Raw genomic sequence first — 24,149 nt, 5'->3', positions numbered from 1 at the left:
GGGCTCCAAAATCACTGCAGATGGTGATTGCAGCCACGAAATTAAAAGACGCTTACTCCTTGGAAGGAATGTTATGACCAACCTCCATAGCATATTCAAAAGCAGAAACATTTCTTTGCCAACAAAGGTCCATCTAGTCAAGGCTATGGTTCTTCCAGTGATCATGTATGGACGTGAGAGTTGGACTGTGAAGAAAGCTGAGCACTGAAGAATTAATGCTTTTGAACTGTGGTGTTGGAGAAGACTCTTGAGAGTCCATTTGACTGCAAGGAGATCCAACCAGTCCATTCTAAAGGACATCAGTCCTGGGTGTTCTTTAGAAGGAATGATGCTAAAGCTGAAACTCCAGTACTTTGGCCACTTCTTGGGAAGAGTTGACTCATTGGAAAAGTCTCTGATGCTGGGAGGGATTGGGGGCAGGAGGAAAAGGGGACGACAGAGGATGAGATGGCTGGATTGCATCACCGACTTGATGGACATGAGTTTGGGTGACCTCCGGGAGTCGGTGATGGACAGGGAGGCCTGGCATTCTGCAATTTATGGAGTCGCAAAGAGTCCGACACGACTGAGAAACTGAACTGAACTGAATATACATATTTCAATGTTATTCTCTCATATCGCTACACCCTCGCCTTCCCCCACATAGTCTATTCTTTATATCTGTGTCTCTTTTGCTGCCTTGTATATAAGGTCATCATTACTGTCTTTCTAAATGCCATATGCTGCTGCTAAGTCGCTTCAGTCATGTCTGACTCTGTGAAACCCCTTAGACGCCAGCCTACCAGGCTCCCCCATCCCTGGGATTCTCCAGGCAAGAACACTGGTGTGGATTGCCATTTCTTTCTCCAATGCATGAATGTGAAAAGTGAAAGTGAAGTTGTTCAGTCGTGTCCGATTCTTAGAGACCCCGTGGACTGCAGCCCACCAGGCTCCTCCATCCATCATATTTTCCAGACAAGAATACAGGAGTGGGTTGCCATTGACTTCTCTGAAATTATGTGTGTGTGTGTGTTAATATACTTAAACAGGAAATTTTCTGTGTTATAGTAAGCTGAGTTTTCTACTTAGGAAAAAAGACTTTTTAGAAAGAGAATTTCACTTGCTTTAATAGATTAAAACATAACAAGGCAAATCTATAATACCTTAGGATGGTGCATTCCCAGTAGATGAATAATTCCTGACTAGTAAATTATTATATCTCATACGAGTTTCCTTCCTTTTGAATAGAGGAAATATGGGTTAATTTGTGTCCTAAATGATGTTCAATGGGCAAAGTTGTAACAGTTTTTCAATGGTCAATGTCTGAATTGTGATTTTGATGTGAGAAAACATTGAAAGTACTCTTGAGCCCTTTCTCAATATAGTTAACATCTCCACTTGAAAAGCTGCAACATCTGTGTCAAGTTCAGTTCAGTTCAGTCGCTCAGTCATGTCTGACTCTTTGCGACCCCATGAATCGCAGTACGCCAGACCTCCCTGTCCATCACCAACTCCCGGAGTTCACTCAGACTCACGTCCATCGAGTCAGTGATGCCATCCAGCCATCTCATCCTCTGTCGTCCGCTTCTCCTCCTGCCCCCAACCCCTCGCAGCATCAGAGTCTTTTCCAATGAGTCAACTCCTCGCATGAGGTGGACAAACTACTGGAGTTTCAGCTTTAGCATCATTCCTTCCAAAGAAATCCCAGGGTTGATCTCTTTCAGAATGGACTGGTTGGTTCTCCTTGCAGTCCAAGGGACTCTCAAGAGTCTTCTCCAACACCACAGTTTAAAAGCATTAATTCTTCGGTGCTCAGCCTTCTTCACAGTCCAACTCTCACATCCATACATGACCACAGGAAAAACCATAGCCTTGACTAGATGAACCTTTGTTGGCAAAGTAATGTCTCTGTTTTTGAATATGCTGTCTAGGTTGGTCATAACTTTCCTTCCAAGCAGTAAGCGTCTTTTAATTTCATGGCTGCAGTCACCATCTGCAGTGATTTTGGAGCCCCCCAAAATCAAGTCTGACACTGTTTCCACTGTTTCCGCATCTATTTGCCATGAAGTGATGGGACTGGATGCCATGATCTTCGTTTTCTGAATGTTGAGCTTTAAGCCAACTTTTTCACTCTCCTCTTTCACTTTCATCAAGAGGCTTTTTAGTTCCTCCTCACTTTCAGCCTTAAGGGTGGTGTCATCTGCATATCTGAGGTTATTGATATTTCTCCTGGAAATCTTGATCCCAGCTTGTGTTTCTTCCAGTTCAGCATTTCTCATGATGTACTCTGCATATATGTTAAATGAGCAGAGTAACTACATACAGACTTGATATACTCCTTTTCCTATTTGGACCCAGTATGTTGTTCGATGTCCAGTTCTAACTGTTGCTTCCTGACCTGCATACAGGTTTCTCAAGAGGCAGGTCAGGTGGTCTGGTATTCCCATCTCTTTCAGAATTTTCCACTGTTTATTGTGATCCACACAGTCAAAGGCTTTGGCATAGTCAATAAAGCAGAAATAGATGTTTTTCTGGAACTCTCTTGATTTTTCAATGATCCAGTGGATGTTGGCAATTTGATCTCTGGTTCCTCTGCCTTTTCTAAAACCAGCTTGAACATCAGGAAGTTCATGGTTCACGTATTGCTGAAGCCTGGCTTGGAGAATTTTAAGCGTTGCTTTACTATCGTATGAGATGAGTGCAATTGTGTGGTAATTTGAGCATTCTTTGGCATTGCCTTTCTCTTGGATTGCAATGAGAACTGACCTTTTCCAGTCCTGTGGCCACTGCTGAGTGTTCCAAATTTGCTGGCATATTGAGTGCAGCACTTTCACAGCATCATCTTTCAGGATTTGAAATAGCTCAACTGAAATTCCATCACCTCCACTAGCTTTGTTCATAGTGATGCTTTCTAAGCCCCACTTGACTTCACATTCCAGGATCTGGTTCTAGATGAGTGATCACACCATTGTGATTTTCTGGGTCATGAAGATCTTTTTTGTACAATTCTGTGTATTCTTGCCATCTCTTCTTAATATCTTCTGTTTCAGTTAGGTCCACACAATTTCTGTCCTTTATAGAGCCCATCTTTTCATGAAATATTCCCTTTGTATCTCTAATTTTCTTGAAGAGATCTCTAGTCTTTCCCATTCTGTTGTTTTCCTCTATTTCTTTGCATTGATCACTGAGGAAGGCTTTCTTATCTCTTCTTGCTATTCTTTGGAACTCTGCATCAGATGCTTATATCTTTCCTTTTCTCCTTTGCTTTTCGCTTCTCTTTTCACAGCTATTTGTAAGGCCTCCCCAGATAGCTATTTTGATTTTCTGCATTTCTTTTCCTGGGGATGGTCTTGATCCTTGTCTCCTGTACAATGTCACAAACCTCAGTCCATAGTTCATCCGGGACTCTATCAGATCTAGGCCCTTAAATCTATTTCTCACTTCCACTGTATAATCATAAGGGATTTGATTTAGGTCATACCTGAATGGTCTAGTTGTTTTCCCTACTTTCTTCAATTTAAGTCTGAATTTGGTAATAAGGAGTTCATGATCTGAGCCACAGTCAGCTCCTGGTCTTGTTTTTGTTGACTATATAGAGCTTCTCCATCTTTGGCTGCAAAGAATATAATCAATCTGATTACAGTGTTGACCATCGGGTGATGTCCATGTGTAGAGTTTTCTCTTGTGTTGTTGGAAGAGGGTGTTTGCTATGACCAGTGCATTTTCTTGGCAAAACTCTATTAGTCTTTGCTCTGCTTCATTCCGTATTCCAAGGCCAAATTTGCCTGTTACTCCAGGTGTTTCTTGACTTCCTACTTTTGCATTCCAGTCCCCTATAATGAAAAGGACATCTTTTTTGGGTGTTAGTTCTAAAAGGTCTTGTAGGTCTTCATAGAACCGCTCAACTTCAGCTTCTTCAGCATTACTGGTTGGGGCATAGACTTGGATTACTCTGATATTGAATGGTTTGCCTTGGAAACGAACAGAGATCATTCTGTCATTTTTGAGATTGCATCCAAGAACTGCATTTCAGACTCTTTTGTTGACCATTATGGCCACTCCTTCTCTTCTGAGGGATTCTTGCCTACAATAGTAGATATAATGGTCATCTGAGTTAAATTCACCCATTCCAGTCCATTTTTGTTCACTGATTCCTAGAATGTCGACATTCACTCTTGCCATCTCCTGTTTGATCACTTCCAATTTGCCTTGATTCATGGACTTGACATTCCAGGTTCCTATGCAATATTGCTCTTTACAACTTCGGACCTTGCTTCTATCACCAGCCACATCCACAGCTGGGTATTGTTTTTGCTTTGGCTCCATCCCTTCATTCTTTCTGGAGTTATTTCTCCACTGATCTCCAGTAGCATATTGGGCACCTACTGACCTGGGGAGTTCTTCTTTCAGTATCCTATCATTTTACCTTTTCATAATGCTCATGGGGTTCTCAAGGCAAGAATACTGAAGTGGTTTGCCATTCCCTTCTCCAGTGGACCACAATCTGTCACACCTCCAAAGGAGAGAGTTAAAGTTGAAGCTGAATAACATTCAGATCTAAATAATAATATTCTTTCTTTCCAAATTTCTAATCTCCTAAGCTACAACTCCTCAAATTTCAATAAAAGCTTAGTTTAAGAGCATATATTTTCTTTCTTTCATTATTTTGATTGTGCTGAGTCTTCCTTGTGATGCTCAGCCTTTCTCTCATTGCAGTACACAGGGCCTTCTCTCTAGTTCCAGCACTAGGGCTTCTCTTGTTGTGGAGCCTGCTCTAAAACTAGCCTTCTCTAGTTGTAGAGCATGAGCTCTAGAGCACGTGGGCTCAGTAGTTGTGACCTGGTGGCTTCTCTAATAGTGGTGTGTGGGCCCAGGGCATGTGGAATCTTAGTTCTTCGATAAGGTATCAAAGCTACATCCCCTGCATTGGACGGCAGATTCTTAACCACTAGACCACCAAGGAAGTCTCGAGCATTTATTTTTGTAGCAAAAGTTGCCACATATCTTAAACACAACATGGTGAAGTAATTCCAAGCAGTGACGGTAACAGAATGGATTTAGAAAGCAATGATAAGATGTTATTCCTATAACATTATAGGTTCCCTCTATTGAGAATATTCTTATCTATACTGAAAGCATATGGCAAAATAAACTTAACCAAAAGCACATAGAATATAAAAGAAAATGACATTGCTTGCTTTCTCTTGATAGCGATGATGAAAAAGATTTGCACTAAATATTAAATATGGTTAATGCTTGGTATAAAGTGTTCCAGTGAGGATGAATTTCTGTTTTATATTAAAATATCAATAGGGATGCTGAAATAGCAATAATATTCTCTGCTAGAAAAAGTATTAATAATAGAGTGTTATAACACCTCAAAGCACAGTGAATATATCTCTCAGAAATATTGTTATGTGCCATGCAAACAAGTTTTATGTATTGAATAGTATGTGCCAGGCAGAAAATGTCACTTATTTTAAAAGGTTCTATATCTAAGAAATGTCTTTAATCCTACAATACACTGTTAAGAATACATCAAAGATTGTGGGGTGCCATTCATATTTAAACAGATTTCTTGATAACAGCCACTTGAATAATGAGTGTAGAGTGAGAGATCAAGGATTCACAGTTCACACTCTTTAGTAAAAGCAATATAATCTTGAGATTTTTTGCACATTTTGTAAATAGGTTAATAGTACTCTATATATCATCAGTTTCCAGAGTTTATTTCATGAGCACCCAGTGTTTTCTTGCCATTCAGTTCTTGTGCACTTCTCTCAGTACCATTGTCTTTAATTCACCCTCAGGATTCATTTGAACTCCACCTTTAGCTGGCTACCTCCTACTCTGATCATTTTCCAGCAATCTTTCCTATTTGACAAAACTTTTGTTTATCCAGTGGTGCTACAATATAATCACAGGAAGAATGGAAACATTATTCAATTATTTTATGTTTATAGATTTCTAATGAGTACATTCAAGTTACTCAGTCATGTCTGACTCTCTGCGACCCCATGCACTGTCGCCTACAGGGCTCCTCTGTCCATTGGATTTTCCTGGCAAGGGTACTGGAATGGGTCGCCATTTCCATCTCCAGTGGATGTTCCTGATCCTGGGATTGAATCCAGTTCTCCCACATTGCAGGCAAACACGTTACCATTTAATACACTATTACCTTGACTTGGGAGAGTGTCATGAAGCAACATTATTTCAACACTTCATTCAATAACGACAAAATATCAGAAACTATACATATCATGGTTGTTATTTGGATCAACATAAATAAATGGACACATTACTATCCTTACTCAATACCTAGATTTAAAATCTAGTATGCAATAACCATGGATTTCCCTGGTGGCTCAGATGATAAAGAATTCACCTGCAATGTAGGAGACCTCTGTTCGATCCCTGGGTCAGGAAGATACACTGGAGAAGGAAATGTCTACCCACTCAAGAATTCTTGCCTGGAGGAGTCCAGGGACAGAGGGTCCTGGCAGGCTACGGTCCATGGCGTCACGAAGAGTTGGACACAACTGAGCAACTAACACTTTCACTTTCTTTGCCATGTTATAATCATCATGGCATCTTTTAAATACTATTAAACTGTTCTATACATCTGTGTCTCTTTTGCTGTCTCACATACAGGGTTGTCTGGGAGGGGAGTTCAGGATGGGGAACACGTGTACACCTATGGTGGATGCATGTTGATGTATGGCAAAACCAATACAATATTGTAAAGTAATAATAATAATAATAATAATTAAAAAAAATCATCACATGAGAAATATTTCTCAATTTAAAAAGTACTATTAAACTTTATTAGTTTAAGATTGAGTAAACAATCTAACTGGGCTCTATTAACCAGGGTCTGAATAAACCTATTAAAAACATGTGCTGCCTTTTTGGAAGGTTTTATATCATTAAAAATCACACGTGCATATATTTACTAGGCTTGATTAACCTCATTGACAAACATGTTACTGGTCATTGCTTGCCCTTTCTGTGGTTACTGGTCCTACTTTGGCATGCAACCTATATTTTATGTCAATAAATTTAGGGCACTATTTTCATAACATTCATGAAAGGACCAATCAATCCAATTTTTTCCTCAAACTTAAGATTTTATATGGAGGCTTTGCCACAGAAACAAATAAAATTTTCTAAATCTAAATTTAAGACAGTAAGAATTGAATAAAGTAGTTCTCAAAGTTGTCTAATATTTGAAAAATCTAGGGAGCTTAAGAGACTACCCATGCTTGAGTCCCACCCTAGAGATACTAATGTGCTTGCTTGGGATGCAAACTGGGCATTGCCAGGTTTCAAAGGTTCCTAGGTGAGTCTAACATACAGTCAGAGTTTAGAAGCACTACAAAAACTACCTCCCCACTTGAGAATCACTGTGCAGTGAGCCATGTTAGCTGACACTCATAAGAAGATTGGGAGAAGCAACTGGACTAATTGAGCATTTGCTACCTACTTGCTTCACAAAACCCAACAAAAGCTAAAAACTTTACCCACTTAGAACTTTTGTTTACTAAGTTTATTACATTGGTTTCTGCTATGAAGTGTGGTGTTTTTTTTTTTTTTTTTTTTCCTGAGACAGGTGGCTTCTTTCCTCAGTTGTGTAACAGGATTTCCTGTTTTGCAATAGTCACTGCAGTTTTTATGGCTAATCCAAATCATAATGTTTTCAATCAATTTAACCCCCAGACAACTTTACATAGGCATTACAGAGATAGTATCTTCTCACCAATAAAAAGGATACACAACCTGTTCTGAATTACACATAAAATAATTCTCAACAATCACCTTTATTACAGAATATGAAACAGATCCCAGAGATGGTTCTTTTAATGCTAGAGATTTACAGCATTGCATTCACAACTGCTTACTATGAAAAAGAAAAACAAAAACAGCTAAAGGTCAGTATTTGAGATTTGCTCTCCTACACATCTTGTTTTAATGAAAATAAGGAGGAAAATCTGTCAAGTTAGTAATAAGATGCACTGTTTGAAGCATTATGCACTTCAAGGAGAAAACTCAATTCATTCAACAATCAATGTTTAAAGTATATTTGGATAACAGTAGCTCTCACTCATAAATAATAAAACAAGCTGTTAAAGGGTATCTGATAAATACTGTAGGCCAGGAGGGGTTAAATATAATAGGAAAGGGTATGCTATTTGAACAGAATAAAAATACAATGGTTTATGTGACTGATATAAGCTAAAAAGAGACCAAAATGTAGGTGCTCAAAAACATAAAAAAAAAAAGATATTATATGTTAAAGAAAGGTTATGGAATTTATGGGAGCTCTTACCTCTCAATGAGTAAACCTGATAGAAAACTTAAATACACATGAGTGGAATTTATTTTTATTCAAGAAGAATAATCTATAATAGATTATTATAATAGTTAAATAAGATTGTTAAATAAGCTAGTTAAATAAGATTGAATTTTTAGTTTACATATCTTCTTTTCCTTACTACACAAAGGGATCCTTGAGGTCAAAGATACTATCTGAACCCTTAGATATTTTCATCACAAAGCACAGTCTGGCACACAGAAACCATTCCATATATGCTTGTTAAATAAATGACAAATTTTCATTAAATATTTACTATGTTTCAAGTAGTGTGATAGGCATAGACTAAGTTATAAGACATCTTGAATTATTAATTCTTTATACCTCAACATTAGACTGTAAAATTTATCACTTTAGTGTCTCTAAAGCATAATCCTAGAAACTTCTTTTAGGGTATAAAGAAATAATTCAAGTAAATGAGGTAGACTAGTTTCACAGGAATCCTCAATAGATGGGCTAGGAGATTAACTAACATGTTCATAGTTTTTTGGTAAGATAACATCTAATGATTAATTCTCAGAGGCTTCCCTTTGAGTTCCCTATGACTTAAGTGGGATACTTGCTCACCTTAAAAATTAAATGCATGATGAGGGGCAAATATGTGAAAAATAAAAGAATACAAGGAAGTATGTCAAAGATAATGTATCTAACCTAATGATCACAAGATACAAGACTCTAAAATTTCTGTTTTTATTTATAAATGTCTCAATGTCTGATTTAGCAATGAAAAAATGTATGTTCAGAAGAAAACTCCTGAATCTTCCAATATAAATGTTGCTTGGCAAAAAAGAGATGACTGGCACTATTACTCCACTTATACTGCACTCTAATGGGACTTTTCTATAGCTCATATGGTAAAGAATCTGCCTGCCATTCAGGAGACCCAGGTTTGATCCTGGGGTCAGAAAGATCCCGTGAAAAAGGAAATGACAACCCATTCCAGTATTCTTGCCTGAAGAATCCCATGGACAGAGGATCCTGGTGGGCTACAGTCTATGGAGTCTCAAAGAGTTGGACATAACTAAGAGACTAACACACACATACTGCACTCTTAAATCCAGATATTTTGTCATAGAAAAAGATAAAATATTTATCGGTACTGTCATGCATTGCCAGACTTCATCTATCTTCATGGGTCCAGTCTACTTATGACATTTGTCATTAGTGTGTGCTTGTTCTAGTCCTCAAATCATGCTGCTCTGAAGGAGATCAGCCCTGGGATTTCTTTGGAAGGAATGATGCTAAAGCTGAAACTCCAGTACTTTGGCCACCTCATGCGAAGAGTTGACTCATTGGAAAAGACTCTGATGCTGGGAGGGATTGGGGGCAGGAGGAGAAGGGGATGACAGAGGATGAGATGGGTGAATGGCATCACTGACTCGATGAACATGAGTCTGGGTGAACTCTGGGAGTTGGTGATGGACAGGGAGGCCTGGCCTGCTGTCATTCATGGGCTCGCAAAGAGTCGAACATGACTGAGCGACTAATCTGATCTGATTTGATCTGAAGGGACATAACACATACAATAAATATTTAAAATATGATAATAATGGAGTTTTTGATGATTGAAAGACTCAATGAAAATTCTACATATCTTGTTACTACAAAGTTCACAGAATTATGGATATTAGAAAACTGAAAAATTAGCATCACTGCAAAAGAACATGGTATAACATATGTAAACATGACTCATACATGCAACAGAAACTGAATAAGAATCTGTCCTCTACTGGTGGCAAAAAAGCAATAGATCATGGAGTAACTAAGCCTCGGCTCAGTCATGGAGAAAAACATACGATTGAATGAAATAAATATGATTTATCTAGTATTTCAAAAGAAAGTGGTCAGCAGATATCTCTATAGCAATGATACTGGCAAAGTTTATTAGAAAACAATACCCAATAAGTTGCCTAGGAAAGCTTCCTCTCCTAACTACTTTCAGAAATCAAAATATACGAAATAAAAAAGTGATTTGCCTAAAGTGCAGGAAATATTGTAAATCAACTATACTTCAATTAAAACAATAAAAAAATAGGAAAGTAAACTTTAAAAAAAACACCAAAACTTTAAATGCATGAATTATATCTCCAATAAAGCTGTACACCAAAAAAAGATGAAAGCAAAATAAATCTTTTTATAAACTAAAACAAGGGGAATTTTCCATTTCAAAGGTGTTTCTGATATGAAAATCTAAATTTAGAATAGAATTGTAATTGTTTCAATTGTTTGGTTGAGATCAGAGGCATAAATCCCAATCTGAACAGTATAGTTTAGAGTATCAGTTTCAATGTACCAGTGGTTGAGTTATTCATAGACAGTACCAGACAAGGCATCTAAATTATGTACTGACTCACATGGCACTGACTGAAGAGAAGCAAGGACTTTCAACAGTCACTAGAAAAAAAGGGATGAAAAACTGCTCAATCTGTGAAAATGGAAACAGTACATACAGGATATGGTGAATTTGCAACTACATCTAACAGTATTGTAAAGCTAAAGACCTGGGAATAGTGCATTTAATACACATAAGAGTGCTATTCAAATACACCTTGAAATTGCTTTCTCCTTTTCTACTTCTTTGAATAAAATGTATTTCAAAACCTTTTAAAACCCTGACTTATTTTACTTAAGATGTCACTGTCTATTGTTTCCCATACATTCAGAATAGGGCATACAGTTGAATATGTATGATTTTATTTCAGACTGTCCTCAGTACGATGCCACACATAGAGTGAAAATATCTGTTTCTCAGAGATATAATGGGTGAACTTTGATGCTGCAAGGTGAGACAATAGGTAGGCAAAAGACTTAGAACATTTTCAATAGAGGCTTAGAGTTTTTCACTAAGGGACAAGGAAGAGGACACAGTACAGGCACCCCCCACTCCATCCACTTTTTTGGCATAAGAGGAAAGAAAAATAACATTTTTAAAGAAATAGCCTAACTTGGACAGTTCAGTCAATTGGGAACTTACAGAAAAATACTTGAAAAAAAAATTCAGTGCATCAGAGTTTTAAAAAGAAGACTCTTCTCAGCATTGATTTTCCTAGGATACTTCTACACACACCAAACAACAGGTTACAACTGCCTGAATTAGGGCTAAGGAGTAGCTCACTATTTGTGATATCAATTTCCTTATATTTAACATGAACTCAGAGGACCCTAAAAAGAAGATTTATAAATCCCTATATAATCAAGCATTTGCTACTATATTAGTTGAATACTCCACATTTTATTTTGGAAAAGTATAAGTCAATTTCATTTGGATTAAGTCAGTTTGGTTAAGCTTATCAAAATTTGGAAATTTAAAATAAGACAAATACAGCAAATATTTATAAAAAGTAAACATGATAGGATAGTGTGCTAGTGATAGGTTCAGGGCAGGCCATCCCAAGATATACTGCTTCAGCATATTAATTATTTTGAATTAAAGTAACAAGAAACAGCAAGTATGAGGACACTCTGATGTTTCTTTGTCCCTCTCACAACAGGAAATGAATCTCCAATGTGAAAGATATCTTTACTGTTCAAGGAGAAAGATAGAGATTCTCATCACCAGAGTCAGAGAAGTCGGGGCTGAAAGGTTGCACAGAAAAACCTTGTTACCTTACTTCTTTACTAAGTTTAGTACCCCAAACCCAAATCCCTACATATTGTTAATTCTTCACAAATTTATTGTTTATTTATCTGAAAGGTATAGAAGCTGCCTGCTTTGGTTACTTCTTTGAGTATTATTAGCTCCCATACATATGAAATTAAATTTTGTTTTCTCCTGTTAATCTGTCTTATATCAATTTAATGATTAGACCAGTGAAAGAATCTAATAAGGAAAAGTTTTCATTTTCTACACTAGGAATTGAAAGGATATAGAAGAAATATGTACTTTATTAACATGAACTCACAATCCAGTTGTAAACACTATGTTTATATGTAGAAATGGACGGACAGATCACAGATGGCTTTATGGAAGAAAGGTTTCCAGAAATAATGAGAGAGGGACAGTTTTTAAAATGTCAAATGTAACAGAAATTCTGGACATATTAAGCAGAAAATCTTGGGCAAATGATGAAAGGGTTATATTTCAACTGTAAGGAAAGATAATAGATTATAGCAAGAAGTGTGTGGTGGGAAAATGCAGTTAATAGAGATGATTCCCTCAATTTAGTAGTGAATTGCAGCAATGGCTAAAGAGTATTTAATCTACTTGGAGGGGTAGTTATTTAATATTTATTTTCCTTGACAAATGACATTTATGTATATTTGAAGGAAAAATGGAAGTGGAGTGTAGAAAGAGACTAAAGAGCTAGATATTTCAACAATTAAAAGGGAACAAATGAGATACTAGAAAGAAAATTAGAGATATATTGGGATTACAAAGATGGTTTCTGTCTTAGGACATTAGGACCTAAAGTAATTCAGGGTTGGAAGTTGTAAAAGTAATTTGAAGATAGTTGAAACGGTTTGGGACAGTCATTCAAGACAAGACATTCAAGGACATAAAGTTAATGAAAAGGAGCATAGAAAGACTTTTCAACAATACCTAGAGCCGCAGGGGAAGTTTAATACTGTAATGTGTAGTAAGTACAATTTTGTGACTTTTTTTCTCCTTTTGCCAAAGAGTATTCAGTGACCTATGGAGAATATGATCTGTGATGGAACTACAGTTGGAAATTGGCACCATAAACAGAGTGAGAATCCAAGAATGAAAAGTCAAGAATGGCAATGATAAGATGGGGAAAGAAATATAACCAGGAAGAAATCTCATAAATTGATATATGAACAATTAGAAGACCTAAGAAGGAAAAGTTCAGTTAACCAGATAGGATAATACAATGCAGATAATCAAGTTATGGTAATGAAAAGAGAGACACTTCAAAATCATGGAGTCCTTGTAATCACTGTATATTAGGGCTATAGGATCAACCAACCCAGCAATAAAAATAAATAAAATAAAAAACAGATCAAAAAAAAAAACATGTAAGACAAAATAGATATGTATTTATGGTGATAACTACATTAATAGTTTTAACATTGAATATCAGGTGCAAGCAGAAGTCTTGAATAAGCACAGAAGGAGAATCTAAAGATCAAACCAGAGATGTCCTTCAAATTATCTGTCACTTTTTTGCTACTAAATTTTCATTCACTACCCATTGAGTTAAATAATTGATTCCAAAGCAAAATAAGAAGCTGTTAAGACACTACCAAGGGACTCAAAGTATACCTGCAGTACAGTGTCCCTGGAAGATCCTATCTATGGAACATATGTAGGAAAAAAGTTAATTGGTTTGCTTGTAGGTGGTAATGCTAAATTAGAGCACTTAGTGTGATTTAACTTTCTCATATCATTATTAGCATTCAATTGAATGCTTTATAAGGAAAACTGTTTAGTATAGAAGAAATAGCATTCACAATTGCTGCAGATTTAGCTTCATGCATTTGCTAGCTTATCATGCTGTAAAAAGTATTACAAAAATAAACTTTCATTAAAGCCAAGGCCTGTGGATACATCTCTTCATAAACATACCCTTAAAATTAGTTTTATTTAGAGATAACCTTTAAAAAAAATCTAAATATACTCTGCTGTATTCAAATTCCTAAATTGTACAGTTAGAATAATTTATGATGAATAAACTTCCCAATATTCCTGGATTATTGAATAGGATAAGGGAAGAAGTGCCTTGGAGACACCAGTAAAATGGTTAATATGTATATTCCTTCACATTCTCATTGCCTTCCTCTTCTTCATGTAGCCTTGGAGCAAATGGTTACACAAACGCCAGAGGTCTGGAAGAGGAGAGGCCAATGACAGACAATGGCTTTTGTTTGCTTTTTGACTATAGCTACTCTTTCTGATACCTGCTAGCCTAGTTTGAAAGAAGCCACTTTGTAAATTCATCTCAGGCAAATATAAAGAAATAAGAAATATACTTCTTTGATGGTCTCATTCAGTTCTGTCTCTGCCATTTTCAGTTTAGCACTTTTGTGAACATACGCATTAACAAGCATGGCCAATTGTGCAAACCCTAAGGGCAATTCTTGGTGGCTCCGAGGTTAAAGCGTCTTCCTCCAATGCAGGAGACCTGGGCTCAATCCCTGGGTCGGGAAGATCCCCTGGAGAAGGAAATGGTAACCCACTCCTGTATTCTTGCCTGGAGAATCCCATGGATGGAGAAGCCTGGTAGGCTACAGTCCACGGGGTCGCAAAGAGTCGGACACAACTGAGCGACTTCACTTAAGGGCAATTCAGACTCATGTTTACTAAAGGGGGAGGGATCTTAAAAAAAAAAAGTCTAAGTGGAAATTTTTAGGTTAGTACTAAGGGAACCAGTTTGTGTTTGAGCAAGAAACGTTACTTTGTTTTAATATTAACCAGGTTCAAGCAATTGCACTTCTCCCAAGTTGAAAATAAACATTGCTAAGAGACTCTGTTGGAGAAGACTCTTGAGAGTCCATTGGACTGCAAGGAGATCCAACCAGTCCATTCTAAAGGAGATCAGTCCTGGGTGTTCTTTGGAAGGACTGATGCTGAAGCTGAAACTCCAATACTTTGGCCACCTTATGCGAAGAGTTGACTCATTGGGAAAGTCTCTGATGCTGGGAGGGATTGGGGGCAGGAGGAGAAGGGGACGAAGGAGGATGAGATGGCTGGATGGCATCACCGACTCGATGGACAAGAGTTTGGGTGAACTCCGGGAGTTGGTGATGGACAGGGAGGCCTGGTGTGCTGCAATTTATGGGGTTACAAAGAGTCGAACACAACTGAGCAACTGAACTGAACTGAAGGGACTCTCAAGAGTCTTCTCCAACACCACAGTTCAAACACATCAATTCTTTGGCACCCAGCTTTCTTCACAGTCCAACTCTAACATCCATACATGACCCCTGGAAAAAAAAAATAGCCTTGACTAGACGGACCTTTGTTGGCAAAGTAATGTCTCTGCTTTTTAATATGCTGTCTCGGTTGGTCATAACTTTCCTTCTAAGGAGTAAACGTCTTTTAATTTCATGGCTGCAGTCACCATCTGCAGTGATTTTGGAGCCCCCAAAAATAAAGTCTGACACGGTTTCCACTGTTTCCCCATCTATTTGCCATGAAGTGATGGGACCGGATGCCATGATCTTCGTTTTCTAAATGTTGAGCTTTAAGCCAACTTTTTCACTCTCCGCTTTCACTTTCATCAAGAGGCTTTTTAGTTCCTCTTCACTTTCGGCCTTAAGGGTGGTGTCATCTGCACATCTGAGGTTATTGATATTTCTCCCAGCAATCTTGATTTCAGCTTGTGCTTCCTGCAGCCCAGCGTTTCTTATGATGTACTCTGCATATAAGTCAAATAAGCAGGGTGACAATATACAGTCTTGACGTATACCTTCTCCTATTTGGAACCAGTCTGTTGTTCCATGTCCAGTTCTAACTGTTGCTTCCTGACCTGCATATAGGTTTCTCAAGAGGCAGGTCAGGTGGTCTGGTATTCCCATCTCTTTCAGAATTTTCCACAGTTTTTTGTGATACACACAGTCAAAGGCTCTGGCATAGTCAATAAAGCAGAAGTAGATGTTTTTCTGGAACTCTCTTGCTCTTTTGATGATCCAGTCGATGTTGGCAACTTGATGTCTGGTTCCTCTGCCTTTCCTAAAACCAGTTTGAACATCTTGAAGTTCATGGTTCATGTATTGCTGAAGCCTGCCTTGGAGAATTTTGAGCATTACTTTACTAGCGTGTGGAATGAGTGCAATTGTGTGGTAGTTTGAGCATTCTTTGGCATTGCCTTTCTTTTGGATTGGAATGAGAACTGACCTTTTCCAGTCTTGTGGCCACTGCTGAGTTTTCCAAATTTGTTGGCATATTGAGTGCAGCACTTTCACAGCATCATCTTTCAGGATTTGAAAGAGCTCAACTGGAATTCCATCACCTCCAGTAGCTTTGTTCATAGTGATGCTTTCTAAGGCCCACTTGACATCACTTTCCAGGATGTCTGGCTCTAGGTGAGTGATCACACCATCGTGATTATCTTGGTCATGTAGATCTTTTTTGTACAGTTCTTCTGTATATTCTTGCCACCTCTTCTTGAGATCCACCAGTCCATTCTAAAGGAGATCATTCCTGGGTGTTCTTTGGAAGGAATTATGCTAAAGCTGAAACTCCAATATTTTGGCCACTTCATGCGAAGAGTTGACTCATTGGAAAAGACTCTGATGCTTGGGAGAGATTGGGGGCAAGAGGAGAAGGAGATGACAGAGGATGAAATGGCTGGATGGCATCACCAACTCGATGAAGGTGAGTCTGGGTGAACTCCGGGAGTTGGTGATGGACAGGGAGCCCTGCCGTGCTGCGATTCATGGGGTCGCAAAGAGTTGGACATGACTGAGCCACTGAACTGAACTGAACTGAACAGTAATTTATTCAATCACAGGTAGTTATGTGTTGAAATGTGGTTTCCCCTTAATTAACTCAGCCCTCCCATACTAAAGAATTATGGCACTATGGAGTATGGCATTTGTTTTGTTTTTCTCTTTGAATGTCACTAGCTTCTCTATGAAATGTAATCTTAATAAATAAATAAATAAATAAAAAGGAAGGAGGTAGAAAAGCTTGTCTATCTCTGTACTTTAAACCTCTGATGTGGAACCTAAAACTTGTCTGGTGAGGCCTCTGAAGTCTTTTAAATGTAAATAGCTGGGGCTATTGAGCCCCAGTCATTGAGCAACTCTAGGTTCTTTGATGTTTGAGTCTCTAGATCCTTTGATGTTTGAGACTCTAGGACAAAGCATTCATTTAGATACTTCTTTCTTGGTTAATATGGGGGCCCCCTTTTTTTATTTTAAACAAATGCAGGAATCTTTTATTTTTCACTTTGAATTAAACTGAAAATAAAAGTCATATTTTATAATCTAAATTTAAAAGCCTCCATAGGTGAAATTCAAGAGTTCAAGAGATTATTGAACTTTTTATGGAAACATTTGCAATAAATCCAAAGTTAATGAATATTCTGACACCATATATTTAATGTTTATAGCTTCCTGAATTTAATATCCAAAATCAAATGTATATATAAATGCAATGAACCAAAAATAAAGGGCATCAGAGGACAGACTTAATTTCCATAGTATATGTTAATCATATTACATCAATTTAGGTATGGAGTGAAAGGGCTTGATAATGAGTCTGTAGCATCAGAGTTGTCAGAGGTAAATTTTTTAAAAAATATTATTCTTCCAGAAGCATCTTAAAACATTAAACATACTCAGGGTACTAAAACACACACACACACATAAAAAACAGTTTTGATATGAAAGAAGTATTTGTTTTATGATTTAAAGTCTTTCTTTTTTTCTTTTTTGAAAGGTATTCTGGACAAATTGTCTGGATTCAAACCATATCTCTTCTACTTGTGAGCTCTATACTCTGGCAATGAAAGGTTGTTGTTGAATCATGCGAATACACCGGGATTCTTGGCCCCTGGAGGAGAAGAATTCAATCTGGGGCCAGAGACGAGGCTTGATCACTCAGAGCTTTTGTGTAATAAAGTTTTATTAAAGTATAAAGGAGATAGAGAAAGCTTCTGACATAGGCATCAGAAGGGGGCAGAAAGAGTACCCACTTGCTAGTGTTAACAACGAAGTTATATAATCCAAAGAATGTTTAGAGGTTGTAAAGACCTCATCAGACCTACTCCCATAATTTACATTTTAAGATAACACTGTCCTCAGGCAAGATACATCCTTGTAAAGACCAGGTCTACGCCCATAATTTACATTTTAAGATAACAGAAGGTTGAATCCAAAGACTGTCCTTAGGCAGGATACATTATTGTTATATAATCCTAAGGAATGTGGAGAAAGAAAAAAAGTTTGTCCTTTCTTTCTCCTTGAGAATTCCAGACCCCTCTCTCCTTGGGGACCCCTTGAGAATTCCAGATCCCTCTCTCCTTGGGGACCCCTAGACTCCCTATCAACCTGCCTAGGAACTGACTCTCTCAGCAAGTCACTTAGGGTTTCTGTACCATGATTTCTTCATCTGTAAAAGAGTTTATAGGATTCTTGTTAGGACTAAATTTGTAGTAGGTATAGAGATACAGATGTGGGTATAGAATAGATATATACATATATGCCCTTATATGTATGCACACATACGCACACACAGTGCTTTGAACAGAGTAAGCACAGTATTAATGAGTTAATTTTACTGTGCTTATTTTGGTATAGAAATATGCTGGGGAAAATGACCAATTGCTCACAGCTTTCCCTTTCTTATCCTCTGCTTTTGAGGCAGGAGAGAAGTAGGCAGGGCACAACCATGAAAAGAATGACACAACTGTTGAGAAAAACAGGATGCCACAAAAACTGTATAGAACCTACTAGGTCCAAGATGGCAGAATATTTTACTTCCAGGGGACCTCGAGCCTCATTGTATGCTCATTGTAATGCATTAGCATATGCTAAATGACATACCCACTGGCACCATGATAGCTTGGAGGCCAACAGTGAAAGACCCAAAAGTTGGTGGTGTCCCAATTCTTGGAAGTCTCTGCCCCTTCCCAGAAATAGCTGGAATAATCCACTTGTTAGCCTATGAAATTATCTAGCCCATAAAAACTAGCAACCTGTATTCCCCAGGGCCCTCTCACATTCTGAGATGGAACAAATTCTGCCTATGGAGTGTGTGTCTGCCTGAATAAATTGGCTTCTATTCTACTTGGACTCTCTCTTAGATCCTTGACTGTGCAAAGTCAAAGACCTTCCCTTGGGGGCCCATCCCAGGGACTTCCCTGAGACCTGGGATATGACCATTCTCTTGCTACCTCCTTCTCTTACAAGACTTTGTCTTGACTAAACTTTAGTCAAGCATCTCTCTTTCTTCCAAGTTCCAGAGCTCTGCTTGCTCACAAGCAATGAGCAAGCACTAAAACTGTGGAACACGTCCCCTTTATAAGGGTCTCCTGGGAATCAGCTGACCAAAGCAAGACACTTTTTCTGGTGGATCCCACTGGTCACTTATCATGCTTGTCCAGTTTCTTCTTTAAAAATTCTGTTTATTTCTGCTTACCCTTTTTAACTTAAAAAAAATAAACTTTTTTGTTGTTGTTGTTGGATTTTAAGAACCTGCAGTTTTCTGAGATCAGATCCTTCTCTCTGTTCTGAATAGAATCTCTCCCTAAGCCCAGATTTGCTTTGATTTGACCAAAAAAAAAAAAAAAAATCCTTCACTAAAACCATTTCCATTGCTCCTTATATTGAGATTATATTAATGTTTTAATATTCACAATTAAAATGTTTTAAGTTAAAATTTCAGGAGCCAGGTATTTTATGAATTTGCCCCAGACATTGTATACAAAGGCCTAATTTTTAAAAAATAAAATATTTTTCTATTCATAGAATAACTACACTAGATAAAATTTGCCATTCTGTTCTTCAAAATTCCAACTTATGACTGAGCAAGCAGTTCCATTTCTAAATTTATCAGATGACTGAGAATGTTAGAACATCTAAAGTCTTTAGAGCTTCTCTCTTTTACTTTATATAGCTAGTAATATTTCATTACCGTTGCTTCCCTCCTTTTAATTGTAGAACTCTTCTATGACCTTTTGACTTCTGGGAGGAGTTAATTTTCAAAAAGTCATCATTCCAAGGTCACAGTGATAAGATAATTCAGAAAGGCATTTGGAAATTCAGAAAGTGAAAATTTTCTAATGCTGATATTTTAGTTTATTTTAGTTTAGTCTCAAACACTAATGAAAATACATTTTTACATTCTACTCAGGCACCATTTTCTGGTAATTTTCACACTTTATAAAGCCATCGAGGGCTAACAGAGTACCTTGAGCATAGTCTAGACCATCCTTTGGTAAGTTCTTTTTCAAAAACAAAATCTAGTCTCCCAAATTACAGGAGGATATTACCAAAAAAAAAAAAAAATCTTACAACAAAAATCACATTTAACTTAGCATATCGTTACGGCAATGTTTTGGTTCCTAATATGAACAGCATTTAAGGCTTATTGATTTTAATTTCCAAAATATCTTCCATCAGAAGCTTAAGGGAAACCTATTTCTTTCAACCACAAAACATGGTGAAGAAACTGAGGCATAAATTCTAAAAAATAAATGTCAGTGAATTATTTTTAGTGGTGGTGCAGTCTAATCAATGAGGTAATTAAAATTTAACAGTATGTGTGACCTAGTTTATTTTTTTAATTTAAATTTATTTACTTTAATTAGAGCCGATTTTACAGAGTGCAGTAAGCCAGAAAAAAAAACACCAATACAGTTTACTAACGCATATATATGGAATTTAGAAAGATAGTAATGATAACCCTATATGTGATACAGCAAAAGAGACACAGATGTATAGAACAGTCTTTTGGACTCTGTTGCGGGGGGGGGACAATTTGGGAGGGGGGTTCAGGATTAGTTTAATTTTTAATAGTAAAAAACTTCAAATTTTTTTAGAAAGCTAGACTGTTTATATATAGGTGAGCAGAATTTAAAATTTTCACATTGAAGGAGTCAAAAATATACAACATGTAAAGTCTCTTCAAAAAAAATGCTGTTGGGAGAACTAGACAGCTCCATGTAAAAGAATCAAACTGGACTACTTTTTCACACCATATAGAAAAATAAACTCCAAATGGATTAAAGACTTAAATGTAAGACCTGAAACCATAAAACTCCTAGAAGAGAACATTGGCAGCATGCTGTTAACAATATTTGGGGGGGGGGCTGCTTATCAGGGAAGGGAAACAAAAGCAAATATTAAGCAAATGGAACTACATCAAACTCAAAAGTTTTTGCATAGCAAAGGAAACCATCAACAAAATGAAAAGGCAACCTGTTGAATGGGAGAACATATCTGCAAATGACATAACTGATAAATGGTTAATATCTAAAATTCACAAAGAACACTTACAACTCAACACAAGAAGACAACTTGATTAAAATGGGCAGAGGAACAGAATAGACATTTTTTTCAAAGACATACAAATGGTCAACAGACGCCTGAGAAGATGCTCAACATCACTAATCATCAGGGAACTTCAAATCACACCTGTCAGAATGACTATCATTAACAGAAAACAAATAACAAACGTTGGTGAGGATGTATGGAAAAGGGAACCCTTTTGTGTACTGTCGGTGGGAATGTAATCGGTATAGATAACTGTGGAAAACATGAAGTTTGCTCAAAAAAAAAATAAATAAATAAAAATAGAACTTCCATATGATACAGCACAAAAACACTAAATCAGAAGGATATATTATACACTCCAACTCTCATTGAAGCATTATTCACAATAACCAAGATATGAAAGACACATAAGTATTCATCAGTAGATGAATGGATAAAGAAAATGTGGTATGTATGTACATCATGAGAAATGCTGGACTGGAAGAAACAAAAGCGGGAATCAAGATTGCTGGGAGAAATATCAATAACCTCAGATATGCAGATGACACCACCCTTATGGCAGAAAGTGAAGAGGAACTAAAAAGCCTCTTGATGAAAGTGAAAGTGGAGAGTGAAAAAGTTGGCTTAAAGCTCAGCATTCAGAAAATGAAGATCATGGCATCCGGTCCCATCACTTCATGGCAAATAGATGGGGAAACAGTGTCAGACTTTATTTTTGGGGGCTCCAAAATCACTGCAGATGGTGACTGCAGCCATGAAATTAAAAGACACTTACTCCTTGGAAGGAATGTTATGACCAACCTAGATAGCATATTCAAAAGCAGAGGCATTACTTTGCCAACAAATGTTCGTCTAGTCAAGGCTATGGTTTTTCCTGTGGTCATGTATGGATGTGAGAGTTGGACTGTGAAGAAGACTGATCGCCAAAGAATTGATGCTTTTGAACTGTGGTGTTGGAGAAGACTCTTGAGAGTCCCTTGGACTGCAAGGAGATCCAACCAGTCCATTCTGAAGGAGATCAACCCTGGGATTTCTTTGGAAGGAATGATGCTAAAGCTGAAACTCCAGTACTTTGGCCACCTCATGCGAAGAGTTGACTCATTAGAAAAGACTCTGATGCTGGGAGGGATTGGAGGCAGGAGGAGAAGGGGACGGCAGAGGATGAGATGGCTGGATGGCATCACTGACTCGATGGACGTGAGTCTGAGTGAACTCCTGGAATTGGTGATGGACAGGGAGGCCTGGCGTGCTGCGATTCATGGGGTCGCAAAGAGTCGGACACGACTGAGCAACTGATCTGATCTGATCTGATCTGATGTATATATGTAATAGAGCATTATTCAACCATTAAAACTCATGTCATTTGTGACAACATGGATGAATCTAGAAAGTATTTTGCTAAGTTAAATAAATGAGACAAAGACAGCAACTGTAGTTTCTCATATCCAGAATCTAAAAACCAAAAGAAAACAAAAACAGACTCAGAGCTACAGAGAACAAAAAAGTGGTTGACAGAGGGGAGGTCAGTGAATGAAAAAGGTAAAAAGGATCAGGAGATAGAAACCTCCAGTTTTAAAACAGGTAAATCATGTGGATGTAATATACAGCATAAAAGATATAGTTAATAATATTGTGATAACTTATATGGTTGTATATGGTTACTGGAGTTATCATGGTGGTGATCATTTCATAATGTATCAAAATGTCAAATCACAATAAAGTATATCTGCAACAAACATAATATTGTACATCAACTACATTTCAATTAGAAAAAAAATTTACATTGAAATATGACATTTTAAAGCCCAATTTCTCAGAGAACATCAAACTACTGATTGACCATGTTTATAGTATTTTTCTCTGTGACCTTATCCAAGATCATCATGCTTCATATTTACTAACTTTTGCTGTCACTGTTAATTGTGAACTGACACCAAAATGGTCCCTTCTATTGCTAAAATTTATCATGAAATAACTGTATTACCAGAACATTCACAAAGTGATGCTGTCATCAGGATGATGTTTTGCCACATTGGGAAAAGAAAGTGTTGGTGAAAAATAAAATAAAATTAGCCTTGAAAATTGCCTCCAGGACTGTGTAAATAATACAAAATGTAGAGACAGTTCAGTTTGAAGCTCTTTTAAGGCAGAACTACAACATATGTCATCTTAAATACTTACAGTTTTAACTGCACTTAGTAGCTACTGTAGCTTCAGAAATTTAAGAAAAGATAGTGCAACAAATTTTGAAGTCAATTTTCTTTGAAATTAGCATCTTACCTTTATTGTCCTTTTCCCCTTGGATTTCTGCTGATTTAGGATAAAATGTAGGCAAAGGAAGCAAAGGAAAACAAAACAAAAACAAAAAATCAGTTTCAATTTGTTATTGCAAGTACATTAAAAAAATGTCAATATTCTCAGTGCAATAATACACAATTTTGGTCTTCTAGTGAAACTATTTTTATTTGTTGCATTCTTCAGTGGTTTCAGGAAAAGTGTATAACAACATTGTAAATATCATGCAACAACATTTAGAAGAATATGAAGCCTTCGATTGGCATCAAAAATTGTTATATGCTTAGCTCACATAGGTATTACCCAAGAAAAGACATCTTTCCAGTAAGATATTCTCCTATTATATCATTTATTTTCCATTCATTTTATAATGGATGAGTTTGTATATTTTTGAGATTAGTTATTTGTCAGTTGCTTCATTTGCTCTTATTTTCTCCCATTCTGAAGGCTGTCTTTTCACCTTGCTTATAGTTTCCTTTGTTGTGCAGAAGCTTTTAAGTTTAATTAGGTCCCATTTGTTTAGTTTTGCTTTTATTTCCAATATTCTTGGAGGTGGGTCATAGAGGATCCTGCTGTGATGTATGTCAGAGAGTGTTTTGCC

At 37.1% G+C, this 24,149-nt stretch overlaps 1 protein-coding gene across 3 annotated transcripts in view; it reads right to left on the bottom strand.

The window, feature by feature from the left end:
• The window catches only part of LOC538674 (protocadherin-11 X-linked), an 801,970-nt gene that overhangs the window by 296,009 nt on the left and 481,812 nt on the right, over positions 1-24,149 (bottom strand). For 2 of the 3 annotated variants that reach the window (XM_059883735.1, XM_059883737.1), the window contains exon 5: positions 23,534-23,563. In XM_059883735.1, the coding sequence (XP_059739718.1) occupies positions 23,534-23,563 (30 nt within the window). The remainder of the gene's footprint in view (positions 1-23,533; positions 23,564-24,149) is intronic. The other variant, XM_059883736.1, reaches the window with a different exon arrangement.

The sequence above is a fragment of the Bos taurus genome, chromosome X, assembly GCF_002263795.3.
Source record: "Bos taurus isolate L1 Dominette 01449 registration number 42190680 breed Hereford chromosome X, ARS-UCD2.0, whole genome shotgun sequence".
Classification (NCBI taxonomy): Eukaryota; Metazoa; Chordata; class Mammalia; order Artiodactyla; family Bovidae; genus Bos; species Bos taurus.
Note: the sequence above shows the minus strand (reverse complement) of the source record. Positions and strands in the feature narration are given on the sequence as shown.